At 39.0% G+C, this 13,987-nt stretch overlaps 1 protein-coding gene across 1 annotated transcript in view; it reads left to right on the forward strand.

Moving 5' to 3' along the window:
* The window catches only part of LOC126779899 (cytoplasmic aconitate hydratase-like), a 42,457-nt gene extending 28,718 nt beyond the window's left edge, over window positions 1-13,739 (forward strand). Inside the window, exons 12-22 of the mRNA XM_050504073.1 lie at window positions 1,885-2,047; window positions 3,677-3,777; window positions 4,155-4,274; window positions 4,536-4,692; window positions 5,262-5,368; window positions 5,896-6,024; window positions 6,166-6,302; window positions 7,057-7,230; window positions 7,887-7,983; window positions 8,965-9,150; window positions 9,609-13,739. Of these exons, the coding sequence (XP_050360030.1) occupies window positions 1,885-2,047; window positions 3,677-3,777; window positions 4,155-4,274; window positions 4,536-4,692; window positions 5,262-5,368; window positions 5,896-6,024; window positions 6,166-6,302; window positions 7,057-7,230; window positions 7,887-7,983; window positions 8,965-9,150; window positions 9,609-9,719 (1,482 nt within the window). The 3' untranslated portion in view covers window positions 9,720-13,739. The remainder of the gene's footprint in view (window positions 1-1,884; window positions 2,048-3,676; window positions 3,778-4,154; window positions 4,275-4,535; window positions 4,693-5,261; window positions 5,369-5,895; window positions 6,025-6,165; window positions 6,303-7,056; window positions 7,231-7,886; window positions 7,984-8,964; window positions 9,151-9,608) is intronic.
* Window positions 13,740-13,987: the final 248 nt, after the last annotated feature.

Below are 13,987 nucleotides of genomic sequence, written 5' to 3' on the forward strand. Positions count from 1 at the left end.
TACAGCAGCACGAGTCCATCTCGGCTGCTGTTCTCTTCAGGGCCGTCTAATTTAAGACACGTGAGGCCCCCACCTCATGCATCTACGGCCCATGGGTTACGCCCTTTCTTTTAAGCCCCGAGCGTCGGGGCTGTCGGGGCTCCTTCGTTACAGAAGGAGGCTACGGCCCTCCATGCCGATTCCCTGCGGAGCAACGCCGACACGATTGCTCGCAGGGACAGGTCTTGTCCGACTTCGCGGACCAGGATGTCTCTCTCCGCATTTCACGCGGGGCACGCCTCCAGCGTATGCTGAGCGGTGTCCCGGTCCGCACCACATTAGTGGCACATCGCCGACGAGTCGCGTTCGATCTTACACAGGTATTCTCCAAAACAACCGTGACCGGTCATTACCTGCGTAAGTCGGAAGGTGACTCGTCGCTTTCATCTCATTCAGGCTTCGAAGGCTGGCAGGATCGCACCAACGACGCGTTTGCGCGCATACCGTTCTTCGCAGAGACGGTCGCGCCAGGTCGCAAGAGCCCTCCAGTGTTACCGTCGCTTCAACGCCTCGAGCACACTCGGTGGGGGCGCGTTTCCATTATTATGAAGGAGAACCGGGACTTGTGATAGACCCACGCATCCATATCCGCCAGAATATCCTAGGCTAGGCGCTTGAAATGCTTTTCGAAGTTTCAGCGACCGTCCAGGGTGGCGTTCTTATCACTGGGCCATCTCGGCTTTGTTTGTTTCAAATAAATTGTTTGTTCAATGATGTAAAATTCCTTGGTGTACAATTGGATCATCATTGTGATTGGAAACTGCATATAAGTAATCTTACTTCTAGAATAAATAAGTTTGTATATACTCTTCGCAAACTACAACGTACTGTTGGCAAAGATGCTGCTCTCACTGCATATTATGGATATGTTGTTTCTTTATTAAATTATGGCTTGATTCTACTAATTTTAATAATGCTTTTATCTGTGAGTAAGTGTATACGGGCTATTTTTGGAATTCAACCTTTAGATTCATGTAGACCGATTTTTAAAGTTAACAAAATCTTGGCACAAGCTGGATTGTATATAACGGATGTAGTCACGTTTGTAAAAAAATATCCACATTTATTCGAAAAAGCAGGCGATAGAAGCAGGCTTGGATTAAGGGATCCTACTAGGTTATTGATACCACCTTGCCATGCTCTCTTCCAAAATAATTCTACATAATGTGCATCAAAATGTTTAATAATATACCAAAAATCTTAAGGGAGTTACCATTAAAGTTACTAAGGTCTAAGCTTAAAAAATGGTTAATAGGTAAAAAAAATTACTCTATAAATGAATATTTAAAAATTCAAGAATGTATTGAATGAATGAATAATTAATGAATTTGATGATTCACTCAACTTTAGTAAATGGATTTTTTTTTTTAAATTAGAAATATCAGCGTTTATAAAAACTTTTACAAAACAAGGGATGCTTTTAATATAAGTGAATTAATTTCCTTGTCGGTTCTCGGTAGAATATACATTTCGAACCGGTTTTTAACTATGACGATTTGACGGTTAAGGGTGTCTACCTATTTTAAAAAAAGTAAATGTATATTTTTATTATTTAACTACTATAAACTTAAGTAAATCATTGAATTTAATCAATTATTGTTAATTTTAAACCAATTTTTATTTTCATCATTTTATGCATATATTATTATAATTGTTTTAATGTACAATTGGTGTGATCTGTATTTAATATTAATTACTTGTTAACAAATATATTTGCGTGCCTATCGCGGGCGAAATGAATTAGAGACTTATAAAAAAATCATAACGTCTGTAAAACTATGTTTCATGCGAATAAATGATTATTATTATTATTATTATTATTATTGTTATTGTTATTATTCACAGGTTGGGTTCAAAGGCTATGGCCTGAGTCCGTCTCAGCTCTCGACCACGGGCAGCTTCTCGTTCAGTGACGGGAAGACTTATACGATCACACACGGTTCGGTGATAATCGCCGCCATCACATCGTGCACAAACACTTCCAACCCTAGCGTCATGCTTGGAGCTGGTTGGTATACGACTCATATTGTATTTATTTTTCTACTGTTTTTTTTTTGAACAATGAGTTTGATATTTTGAATTTTAATCAGTAATATATATGTATATTATTTTAACCTATCGTTTCATATATATTAATTTAATTATTTTAATGTACTATTCGTGTGATCTGTTTTTAATATTACTTAGTAACAGCCTGTGCATGTCCCACTGCTGGGCTAAGGCCTCCTTTCCTTTTCGATGAGAAGGTTTGGAGCTTATTCAACCACGCTGCTCCAATGTGGGTTGGTGGAATACACATGTGGCAGAATTTCAGTGAAATTAGACACACAGGTTTCCTCACGATGTTTTTCTTCACCGTAAAACATGAGATGAATAATATTTATTTATTCAATACTTGTTGCACAACATATACACGAGATAATATATTATGGTGCGCAAAGGCGGTCTTGTCGCTTATAGCGATCTTTCACAGACAACCTTTGGTGAAAGAATATTTGTAAGAGAACAGGTAAGTGCATTTACATATAAAAAGGAGATAGTAAATATTTAATAAGCTACACATATCTACAAACATACACGTACATATACATATTATATATAATTATAGAGTATAAAATTATATATAGATAATTACTAAAAACTGCCAAATCTTAGATGTTCCGACAAATCATAGTGCAACGATTTCGCAGCTGCTCATATTTTAAAAGGTTATCGTTAGTCGCATTTCTTTTGTATCTAGCTTTCGCAGCATTACGCTTTGCCATGAGTACTTTAATGTCCTGAGTTAGCCAAGGAGCCGGTAGGTACTTAAGCTTGATAGGTTTCAACGGCATGTACATCCAATAGATCATTTAATAAGGAATTAAATGTACTCATTTTGTCATCTATTGTGCTGGCATTATATATTGCAGTCCAGTCGATATTGTTTAGATCAGCCATAAAATTGGGAGTATTCAAATTCTGGTAATTTTGCCGCATGACTATGGTGGGCTTAGCCCGCGGAGGCCGTATCCTATAGGATAAACAAATTAAGTCATGGTAAGAAAAGGCTTCAGCGGGAAGCTGACCATGCGCATCAACACGACTAGGAGGAAACAACCATTAAGTCCTAAAGTAATTTCTATCTTCGCGCCTTTAATAATTGCAAGAACAAACCTAAAAACATGCAGAATTTAATAAACAGTCTAACCAATAACAAACATAAGGAAATCGTAGCTCCAAACAAACTTCAAATATTGGACAAATGTGTAACGGACGTAAGAGGTATCTGTGACTGCTTTAACGACTTTTTTCAAATGTAGGATCGGCATTAGGTAATCAATTCCCTAAACATTATCACAGTAATAATTCGATATATTGTAAGCCTTCATCTAAAACAACCAAGCTAACCCAACTTACACCGACCACAGAAAGTGAAGTGGCTGGGTACACACTACCAACTTCCAGTCTCCAAGCTGCTATTGAGAATTTTCGACAGAATAACCCAATAACTTTTGATTGGCCCGACCTGGAATTTGAACCTAGGACTTCCGGATATTCGGCCTAACATCTAGCCACTAGATCAACGAGGCAGTCAATAATAATAAAATAATGTTGGTATTAATTTTATAATTATAAATAATTTCTTCAAATTTAGGTCTCCTGGCTAAAAAGGCAGTGGAAGCAGGGCTTAGTGTGCTCCCGTACATCAAGACGTCTCTCTCACCTGGTTCAGGGGTGGTTACCTATTACTTGAGGGTGAGTTTTATCATTTATCGTTGTTTGTGGATGTATTGTGTTTACACTGTTTTTTCTCTTTCTGTCATCATTGATTTGACATAAGATAGATGAATACAAAGCATTGTTAAACTATTCACCCCCCCCCCCTTTTATTAACGCTGGAAAAACGCATTACGCGTTTCCCCCACTGGAACAGTGACCCCCACATACCCTACGTATGTGGGGATCGCTGGTGTCCAAGGCGCCGAGTGCGCCTCGAACATCGGAAAACCCACTAAAAAACCAGCGGTACCCTTTCCGTCTCGACGAGGAGCGCCACGGGACGCACGCGCAAGCGTGCTGCCGTGACGAACTAGTCTATCAATAGAGTGTTAATACTATTATTCTTTTTTCAGGAATCGGGCGTGGTTCCGTATTTGGAGAAACTAGGATTCGACATCGTCGGCTACGGTTGTATGACGTGCATTGGTAACTCTGGACCGATTGATGATAATATCGCGAACACCATCGAGAAGGTGAGCCAATGGAACTCTGCTATGGGTAGGGCTTTGTGCTTGTAAGCTAAGGGGTGGCTCACTTACCCTTCAAACCGGAACACAACAATATCAAGTACTGCTGTTTGGCGGTAGAATATGTGGTGCGTTCCATCTACCCAGACGATCTTGCACAAATCCCAACCACCATATTTATAGTTATTAATACAAACGAAATTTGATATTCATAGAAGTGTAAGCTAATATGTTTTTCATGCTTTAATTGTTATTATTGTTGTAAAGAACGAGCTGGTCTGCTGCGGCGTTCTCTCCGGGAACAGGAACTTCGAGGGTAGGATCCACCCGAACACGAGGGCGAACTACTTGGCGTCCCCTCTACTGGTTATCGCGTACGCCTTGGCTGGTACCGTCGACATTGATTTTGAAAAAGAACCATTGGGTAAGTGGTTGATTAATATTTTGTTACATATTTACAATTTTCGTCATGTCTTGTGATGTCCTCCTGACAGATTTTGGACATGGTGGCCTATCTCAAGGGAGACCAGGCAACTGCCCGGGACGTATTATACTGCACAAGTGGGACGTGGTCAATGGGTCGGTTGATGGTGAGTGGTCACCAACGCCCATAGACGTCATTGGCGTCGTAAGAAATATTAACCATTATATGATGATGATGTTATGTCCCTTGTGCCTGCAGTTACACTGTTATTTCCAACCGGATCACACTACTGTTGTTTGACGGTAGAATATGTGACCTACCGAGACGGATATGCACAAAGCCCCTACCACAAATCGTTCGTTCCTTGTTATTATGTTATGAGTATTCCAAACAAAGATAACATTTCAGAATATGTATTGATTAGCAACAGGCAATAAATTAATTTCCTAAAAGAAACCGTCCTCCTTTAATGCAATTTGTGTTAGTGATAATTTTATCAAAATCTGTTGCGTAGCTTTTATTATTATTATATTCTATAAAAAATGTACTTATAAATTTCTCTTTAATAGGTAAACGAGCTGACGGGTCGTCTGTCTTTTTGAGAGATATCTGGCCGACGAGATCTGAAATTCAGGAAGTTGAGGACAAATACGTCATACCTGGAATGTTCAAAGAGGTGGGTAGAAAAGACCGGGAAAGCTGACGGGTCGTTGTTTTGTTTTATTATCATACAACCGGTGAGTGAACTTGAGGTAAACTTGGATGAGCAACGCAACAGTTCTGGTTGCGTCGATGGTGAGAGCGGTAACAGACTGCGGGTTATGGGGGGGGGGGGGTATGCTCAGGTCTCAAGTTAACACTTACGGGTAATATAATAACTTTTTTTAACAGCTAGCTGACCCGTGCCCACTTCGTTGGGCGGTAAACATTTTTACTTGTGATGAAATTATGATTGTGGTTTGGTCAGTACTGAGTGCTATGATTTATTTCCTGACTGCCGAAAGTTGCATTGGCTGAACACTAATAAAATTGTCTCGCGTATTTGATGTTTTAAATTATCTCTTAAACTGTGCAACCGAAAAGCATAATCTAAATAAAATTTTCTAGGAGATAAAGCAAATAAACGTACAAGTCCAATCCACTGGAAAATATCGTTGTTTTATAATTATAGCGTACGTACATGACACCGTATGTTTTGTACAGGTTTATGAGAAGATAGAACAAGGTTCGCCATCCTGGCAGGCCCTCGACGTGCCAAAGGGGAAGCTCTACGGCTGGGACCCCAACTCCACATACATCAAAAGGCCCCCATTCTTCGATGGAATGACTAAGGTATTTTATGTAATAACTAGCTAACTGTTCCGGCTTCGCACGGATAAGATTTGCGTAAAATCCTTATTGAGACACAAAAAAACAGAAAATTACTATCGAGCTATTAGTGTATTTTAACGAATTTATATATCATCCTACCAGGATCTGCCGCCAATCAAGAGCATACCGAACGCGCGTTGCTTGCTTCTATTGGGAGATTCGGTGACCACTGATCACATATCGCCGGCCGGCTCTATCGCAAGGAACTCCCCAGCCGCGAGACTCTTGGCTTCTAGAGGGTGAGTATACTTGTCCATCTTGCATGATGCTTTTCTGACTGCCTCGTTGATCTTTTGCCGAGTAATAAATAGAGGCCGAAGACCTCGAGGACTTGGGTTCAAATTGTGGGTCCGAAATAATGAAGAAATATTGGATGTTTCGTGTTGAAAATTTCTCAATAGTAACTCGGAGTCTAAGAGTTGGAAGTTCCGTACTTTGCCATAAGCCATTGGTCATGTGCCTGAACTCTTTCCGGTCGTGTCGGATTGCCGTCCCATCGGATTATGAGAGTTAGGGAATACAGAGTGCACCTGTGTTTGCGTACACACTTACTTGCGAATTATGCTACTATAATATCATCCACGTGGGACTTGAGAAAAGTCAGAAAACGGTCAGACATATTTGTTTATTCTGAAATATAACGTATGTAATTCTAATTAACTCCAATATTATTTTTTTGAATGTTATAAAATCATTTTTCTTCCGACCCTACATGTACCCACTGTCGCATAAAGCAGTTTAAAAAGGTCCTATCTCAAAAGCATTTGGGAGAGATAGTACAAAAAGATGAGATAGACGAACATAAATTGTAAGAAGATAACTTGTAGTAATAATTTAATTAGTTTAAAACTTCTAAGAAAAAACTATAAAACAGCAAATCTTCATACAAACTGCATCCGTGGCTCGACAACAAACATATAATGTTTCAACTCTTGTATGTCCTTTTAAATATGTCTTTATAATGCGAGTTCTGATTGGTCCGTGTCGTCCCAGGCTGACGCCGCGCGAGTTCAACTCGTACGGGTCCCGGCGGGGCAACGACGCGGTGATGTCCCGCGGGACGTTCGCCAACATCCGCCTCGTCAACCGCCTGGCGCCGCGCGCCGGCCCGCACACCGCGCACCAGCCCAGCGGGGACGTCATGGACGTCTTCGACGCCGCCGACCGGTGACCACGCGCCCCACTGTCTTGTGTTGCTTTATGTTATATGTTCGACGCGCCGGTTGGCGTGGTCGGTAGATACTTGCCTTTCACGCCGAAGGCTGTGGGTTCGATTCCCACCCAGGACAGACATTTGTGTGCATGAACATGTCTGTTTGTCCCGAGTCTGGGTGTAATTATCTATATAAGTATGTATTTACAAAAGAAAAGTAGTATATGTAGTATATCAGTTGTCCGGTTTCCATAGCACGAGCTTTGTACAAGCTTAATTTGGGATCAGATGGCCGTGTGTGAAAAATGTCCCAGGATATTATTATTATTATTATGTTAAGTTATCACCACAGTCCTTAGTCCTTAGACATTCACCCACCACCACTGACCTTGGGCACGAAGGTGTTATGTCCCTTGTGCCTGTCGTTACACTGGCTCATTTACATTTCAAATTGTTGTTTGGCGGTAAGATAGGATCTCAATATTTGTGGCTCATTTGCGATTCACGGAATATGAACGTTTAAAACTTCCTACGCTGTCAGACCATTTACTAATATCTGCCCCTTTTTGCCAGTATACATATCTATTTTTTTATTTTAAATAATTACAGCGAAAACTAATCAAGTAGCATGTGTTAGAAACTTATTTTTTTTTGTTTTTTTTTTTTACAGATACGCCAAAGAGAACGTCCCTCTTATTGCTATTGTCGGCAAGGACTACGGTTCCGGCTCGAGTCGTGATTGGGCCGCCAAAGGACCGTTCCTATTGGTGGGTTTTTCAGTTTTTGTGAAAACGATACGACACCCGACTTACGCCAAAATTCACATAAAAAAACACACGCCATAACACAAGCCAAACACAAGCTAAAAAAAGCCAGGCACACGCTCTACAGGTGGTAGAGCTATGTGCAAGCTCGTCTAGGTAGGTACCACCTACTCATCAGATATTCTACCGCTAAACAGCAGTACTTGATATTGTTGTGTTCCGGTTTGAAGGGTGAGTGAGCCAGTGTAATTACAGGCACAAGGGACATAAAATCTTAGTTCCAAAGGTTGGTGGCACATAGGCTATGTAAGCGATGGTTGACATTTCTCACAATGCCAATGTCTAAGTACGTTGGTGACCACTTACCATCAGCTGGCCCATATCCTCGTTCGCCTTCGTATTCAATAAAAAAAAAAGGAAAAAAACAAGCCAAACACAAACTAAAACACACGACACGACACTCGAAACGACATATGTCACATTTTTACATACTTTACAGTCGTCGTACAGTTCACGACTTGTCGAATATATAATTTGAAAATTTGTCGAGCAGGTTGGCGTGGTTGGTAGATACTTGCCTTTCACGCCGAAGGTTGTGGGTTCGATTCCCACCCTTTTTTTCCGCTGGAAAAACGCGTTTACACGTTTCCCCCACTTGAAGTGGTATGGGGGGTATGTGGGACTCGCCGGCGTCGAGCATGCGCCGGAATACCCACTAAAAAACCAGCGGTACCCACACCGCCTTTTCGATTCGAATCGACAGGACAGACATTTGTGTGCATGAACATGTCTGTTTGTCTTGAGTCTGGGTGTAATTGTCTACATAAGTATGTATTTACAAAATAAAAGTAGCATATGTAGTATATCACTTGTCTGGTTTCCATAGCACAAGCTCTGTACAAGTTTAATTTGGGATCAGATGGCCGTGTGTGAAAAAATGTCCCAGGATATTATTATTATTATTAATGATAATTCAACCCGCAGGGCATACGGGCAGTTATCGCGGAGTCGTTCGAGCGTATACATCGTTCGAACCTCGTGGGTATGGGTATAATGCCGCTCCAATTCCTTCCCGGCGAGAACGCGGACAGTCTCGGTCTGAACGGGACGGAGGTGTACACGATCGACGTCCCGGCGAACTTGGTGCCCCACCAGGAGCTCAAAGTTCAAGTGAGTTAACTCTCGTTGATTTATATAACAATATGACCTTGACTGAATAAGTCGAGGTGCTGGTTTCAAAACCAACCAGAAAAAAAATGTTATTGGGTGTCTTTGAGGATAAATTTCTCAGGAGCACCCCGGAGCCTGGAAGTAGGTTGTGTTCACAGTGCTTCGGTTAGCACGTGAAATCGTTGATGCTGAGTCTGTGCAAGCCCATATGAGTAGGTACTACCTAATCTCATATTCTACCGACAAACAGCGGTACTAAGTATTTTTATACCGTTTTGAAGGATGAGTAAGCCAGTACTACAGCCACAAGACATAACATCTTAGTTCCCAAGGTTGGTGGCGCATTGACGATGTAAGGAATCGTAATATTTCTCACAGCGCCCATGTCTATGCGTGGTGTTGACCAAGTATCTTCAGGTCTGAATAAATTATATATATATTTTTTATTTTTTTTTCAGGTCGACAACGGGAAGTCTTTCCAAGTCATAGTACGTTTCGATACGGAAGTAGACCTCACATACTTCAGGAATGGAGGGATATTGAACTATATGATAAGAAAGATGCTGTAAATATAATTATAATACATATTCGACTACGGACCGGTAGTGTAGTTATTAATGGCGTGGCTGGTAGCATTTGGCATTGTAAGTTTAGTGGTAGCCACGTAAAGGCTAACGCGCCCCCCTCCCATACTATCAATTGATCAATTATTAAATCAACTTTCACCAAATTAGATACTTGCTTATTTTAATTGTCAACTATTATGTAACTTGGATTTGCAAATATATATGTTGCAGAAGTCGAGGTACTTTGTGTAATTTGTTCGTCCGACACGGTCAGTGCGCACGGGCACGGTCGAATGTTCGCAATAAAATGATTTCGAACCCAGCGGCCCGCTCTACTGACTCACGATAAGTCATGTAACTGTCAAAGCGTCTCATGTCACTGTCAGTGTTGCCATTAGTCCTACACGAGTCAAAACTAAGACTATATTTAATTAGTATTATTTAATCTCTAACACAAACATTCTGATAGAAGGCGCGTTGTCGCGCCTCTATAAACTCCATCTTACTCTAAGATGTTAAGTGAACGGCCACATAACGTGCTAATATCACCACTGACATATATTCTAATGTACTTTAAAATAAGTTTTTATTTGCTGCAACTGCTATTTTACTTTTGAACTATATGACGCTTAAACATATAGTGTGAAGCGTTTCGACTTCCAACGCTTACCCAAAAGCGTTAAGCGTTTCGACTTCCAACGCTTAACCAAAGCGTGAAGCGTTTTGATTTCCAACGCTTAACCAAAGCGTGAAGCGTTTCGACTTCCAACGCTTAAACACCTTAGCGTGAAGCGTCTCGACTTCCAACGCTTAACCAAAGCGTGAAGCGTCTCGACTTCCAACGCTTAATCAAAGCGTGAAGCGTCTCGACTTCCAACGCTTAAACACCTTAGCGTGAAGCGTCTCGACTTCCAACGCTTAACCAAAGCGTGAAGCGTTTCGACTTCCATCGCTTAATCAAAGCGTGAAGCGTTTCGACTTCCAACGCTTAAACACCTTAGCGTGAAGCGTCTCGACTTCCAACGCTTAACCAAAGCGTGAAGCGTTTCGACTTCCATCGCTTAATCAAAGCGTGAAGCGTTTCGACTTCCAACGCTTAACCAAAGCGTGAAGCGTTTTGACTTCCAACGCTTAAACACCTTAGCGTGAAGCGTCTCGACTTCCAACGCTTAACCAAAGCGTGAAGCGTTTCGACTTCCATCGCTTAATCAAAGCGTGAAGCGTTTCGACTTCCAACGCTTAACCAAAGCGTGAAGCGTTTTGACTTCCAACGCTTAAACACCTTAGCGTGAAGCGTCTCGACTTCCAACGCTTAACCAAAGCGTGAAGCGTTTCGACTTCCATCGCTTAATCAAAGCGTGAAGCGTCTCGACTTCCAACGCTTAAACACCTTAGCGTGAAGCGTTTCGACTTCCAACGCTTAACCAAAGCGTGAAGCGTTTCGACTTTCCAACGCTTACCCAAAGCGTTAAGCGTTTCGACTTCCAACGCTTAAACACCTTAACGTAAAGCGTTTCGACTTCCAACGCTTAACCAAAGCGTTAAGCGTTTCGACTTCCAACGCTTAATCACCTTAGCGTGAAGCGTTTCGACTTCCAACGCTTAAAAATAATAAATACACAAATCGAACGTTTCAAATCGACGTTTTAAAATTCATTTAATAGTTATATAAATACGACACAATAAATAAATATCATGTCATGTCTCATGTCACTGTCAGTGTTGCCATTAGTCGTACACGAGTCAAAACTAAGACTATATTTGTTTACTATTATTTATTCTCTAACATATATTATAGAGCGAAAATAAATGGTAATGAATTAATTTGATAATTTACTTTTTTGCTATTCCGAAGTGCTCTATTAAAAAAACTTACAATGCCAATGTTTATAGGTAGGATAGCCTGCCTGACCTATTTGCCTGCCATCATAAATAATGGTCGCATTTCACTCGGCTTAACGTGATAATTTATCGCTTTGTTGTATTGTATTAGTTAAAGTTACACGTATATTTGTCTCATTCTGTCATCAGCAATTTGACATTAAATAGAAGAAGACAAATATATAATCTGAAATTTATGATAAGATTATTTACGAGTCATCAACAAATAGACTGAACCCGGGAACAATTTATCAAAATATTTTCTTATTCATAAACCAATGAACGCAAGAGCGATTCAAGTGCTGACGGAGAAAGCGAATGTTCGCCATATTTGAATCCTTTGATGTGTTACTAAATGCCGACAAATGAAGGAAACATTTTGTTATTTATATATTTATTATAAGGAAGACAAACAGACAAAATACAGTTCAATTTATTTGCTTTGAAAATAATATTATACATATTTAGTCTATATTTAAGACTTGCTAATATTTTAACTTATATACATTTTTCTATTGAATTGAATTATATTACACATAAAATTATTAAATTAAATAAAAAAAAACAAATCACAAACCAATCGAGTCCTTACAATTAAGTAAATCAAAAAGCATTACATAGCAGATTGTGGAGACGGTAACAATTAAAATAATATTATAAATAACAATTACAATTAGATTAAAATTAAAATTTCATACAATATGACCGAGTTACATTTCGTATTTGTCATATTTATGCGAATATAATGTCTCCTCAATAACTGTCAAATTAGTCTAAGAAAGGTTTGACAATTGTATCGTTTAGTACAGAAATGTTTCGCCCACGGAAACATTTATAATGAAATTTATTAAGTTATAAAAGTGAAAACCATTTTTATGGTGACAGTAATTATTATAAATGGTAACGTAACAGCCTTTACAGGTCCCACTGCTGGACTAGATCTTTATCCATTTCGAGAAGGTTTACGAAACTCATTCCACTACGCTGGTGGTCATGGGGACATTTTTGCTCCATCTGTTATTAAAACGATATATTTAACATCCAGAAGTGAAACAGATTATTAAAAACCTCTAAATGGTATTTTTAAAAATAGAACACCGAATCATATAAATTGATGTAAATAACTCACTCAATCCTTAAAAATACTAAATAAACACAAATTAACACATTCAACAAATCACAAGTCGCGCCAATAATGAATAAATTACTTGACCTTTCTTTCCACAAACAAAATGGCGGTTTGAAATTGGCGCGCGTTTTTTTTTTTTAACAACGCTTTTGTATCAAGGTGTCTCCTAAATATATTCTATTAAAGATATTTTGCATCATTCTATAAGATGTAGTGTCACTATAAAAATATTGTTATTATTATTATTATAATATTACACATATAATTCTCGAAGCGATATCGAATACGTTTCCAATATATTTTGGCGTTTTCAGCGACTTTGTCTATGCCATGTGTCCAGTACGGCTAATCAGTTTTAACGAAAATCAGAAATGTCAGAAAGTGATATTCGATATTAACGATAAAAATTATAAAATAACAATAAAACACGCACAAAAATATATCTAATAATTTATATATACATTCATAAGTCGGTTTTCAATGGTTCACGTGCGAGTGATTTATTTATTTAAGTAAAACAACAGATTTATACAAAATATGTTGACATTAAAACATAATATACAAACAATAGAGATTTCCGATTGAATTATACAAACTTGGGTTCGATTCCCAAACAGGACAGACATTTGTGTGCATGAACATGTCCGGTTATCCTGAGTCTGGGTGTAGTTATCTATATAAGTATGTATTTACAAAAGAAAAGTAGTATATGTAGTATATCAGTTGTCTGGTTTCCGTAGTACGAGCTCTGCTTAGTTTGGGAGAGAGGCCGTGTGTGAATAATGTTGGGACATTATTATTACTGTCATCACTGTGGGTATCTATCGCGTGTTCGCCAAGTGAAGTACTGACATTATATAACTAGTATTATAAGTATATTTTTTTTTTGACATAGTGGGAAATATAACAGGGTCATTGCATTGGCTGTGCCGTAGTTGCGTAGCTATATATAACGGTGTATTGTTATTTTAATATGTTATTATATTTTGAATAAATATTTATGGTGAAAAATATTGGTGTTTTTTTTTTTGTTTCACGAATCCATAATAAATACCACAGATTAACTAGATCTCGAAAAATGACGTCATGTCAATTCAATGTAAAGTTTATTTGACTTTATTCTTGCTGTCATTGGAATTTGTTTTCTGTTTTTTTTTTTTTGTTTTAGTCCTAAGCGTTTTTTGTATTGTCTGTGGTGGTGGATAGAAAATTAAATATTATTAAACAAAACAAAATGAATTTTATTACATTTATTATAATA

This window comes from Nymphalis io, chromosome 30 (genome assembly GCF_905147045.1).
Source record: "Nymphalis io chromosome 30, ilAglIoxx1.1, whole genome shotgun sequence".
NCBI classification, from domain to species: Eukaryota; Metazoa; Arthropoda; class Insecta; order Lepidoptera; family Nymphalidae; genus Nymphalis; species Nymphalis io.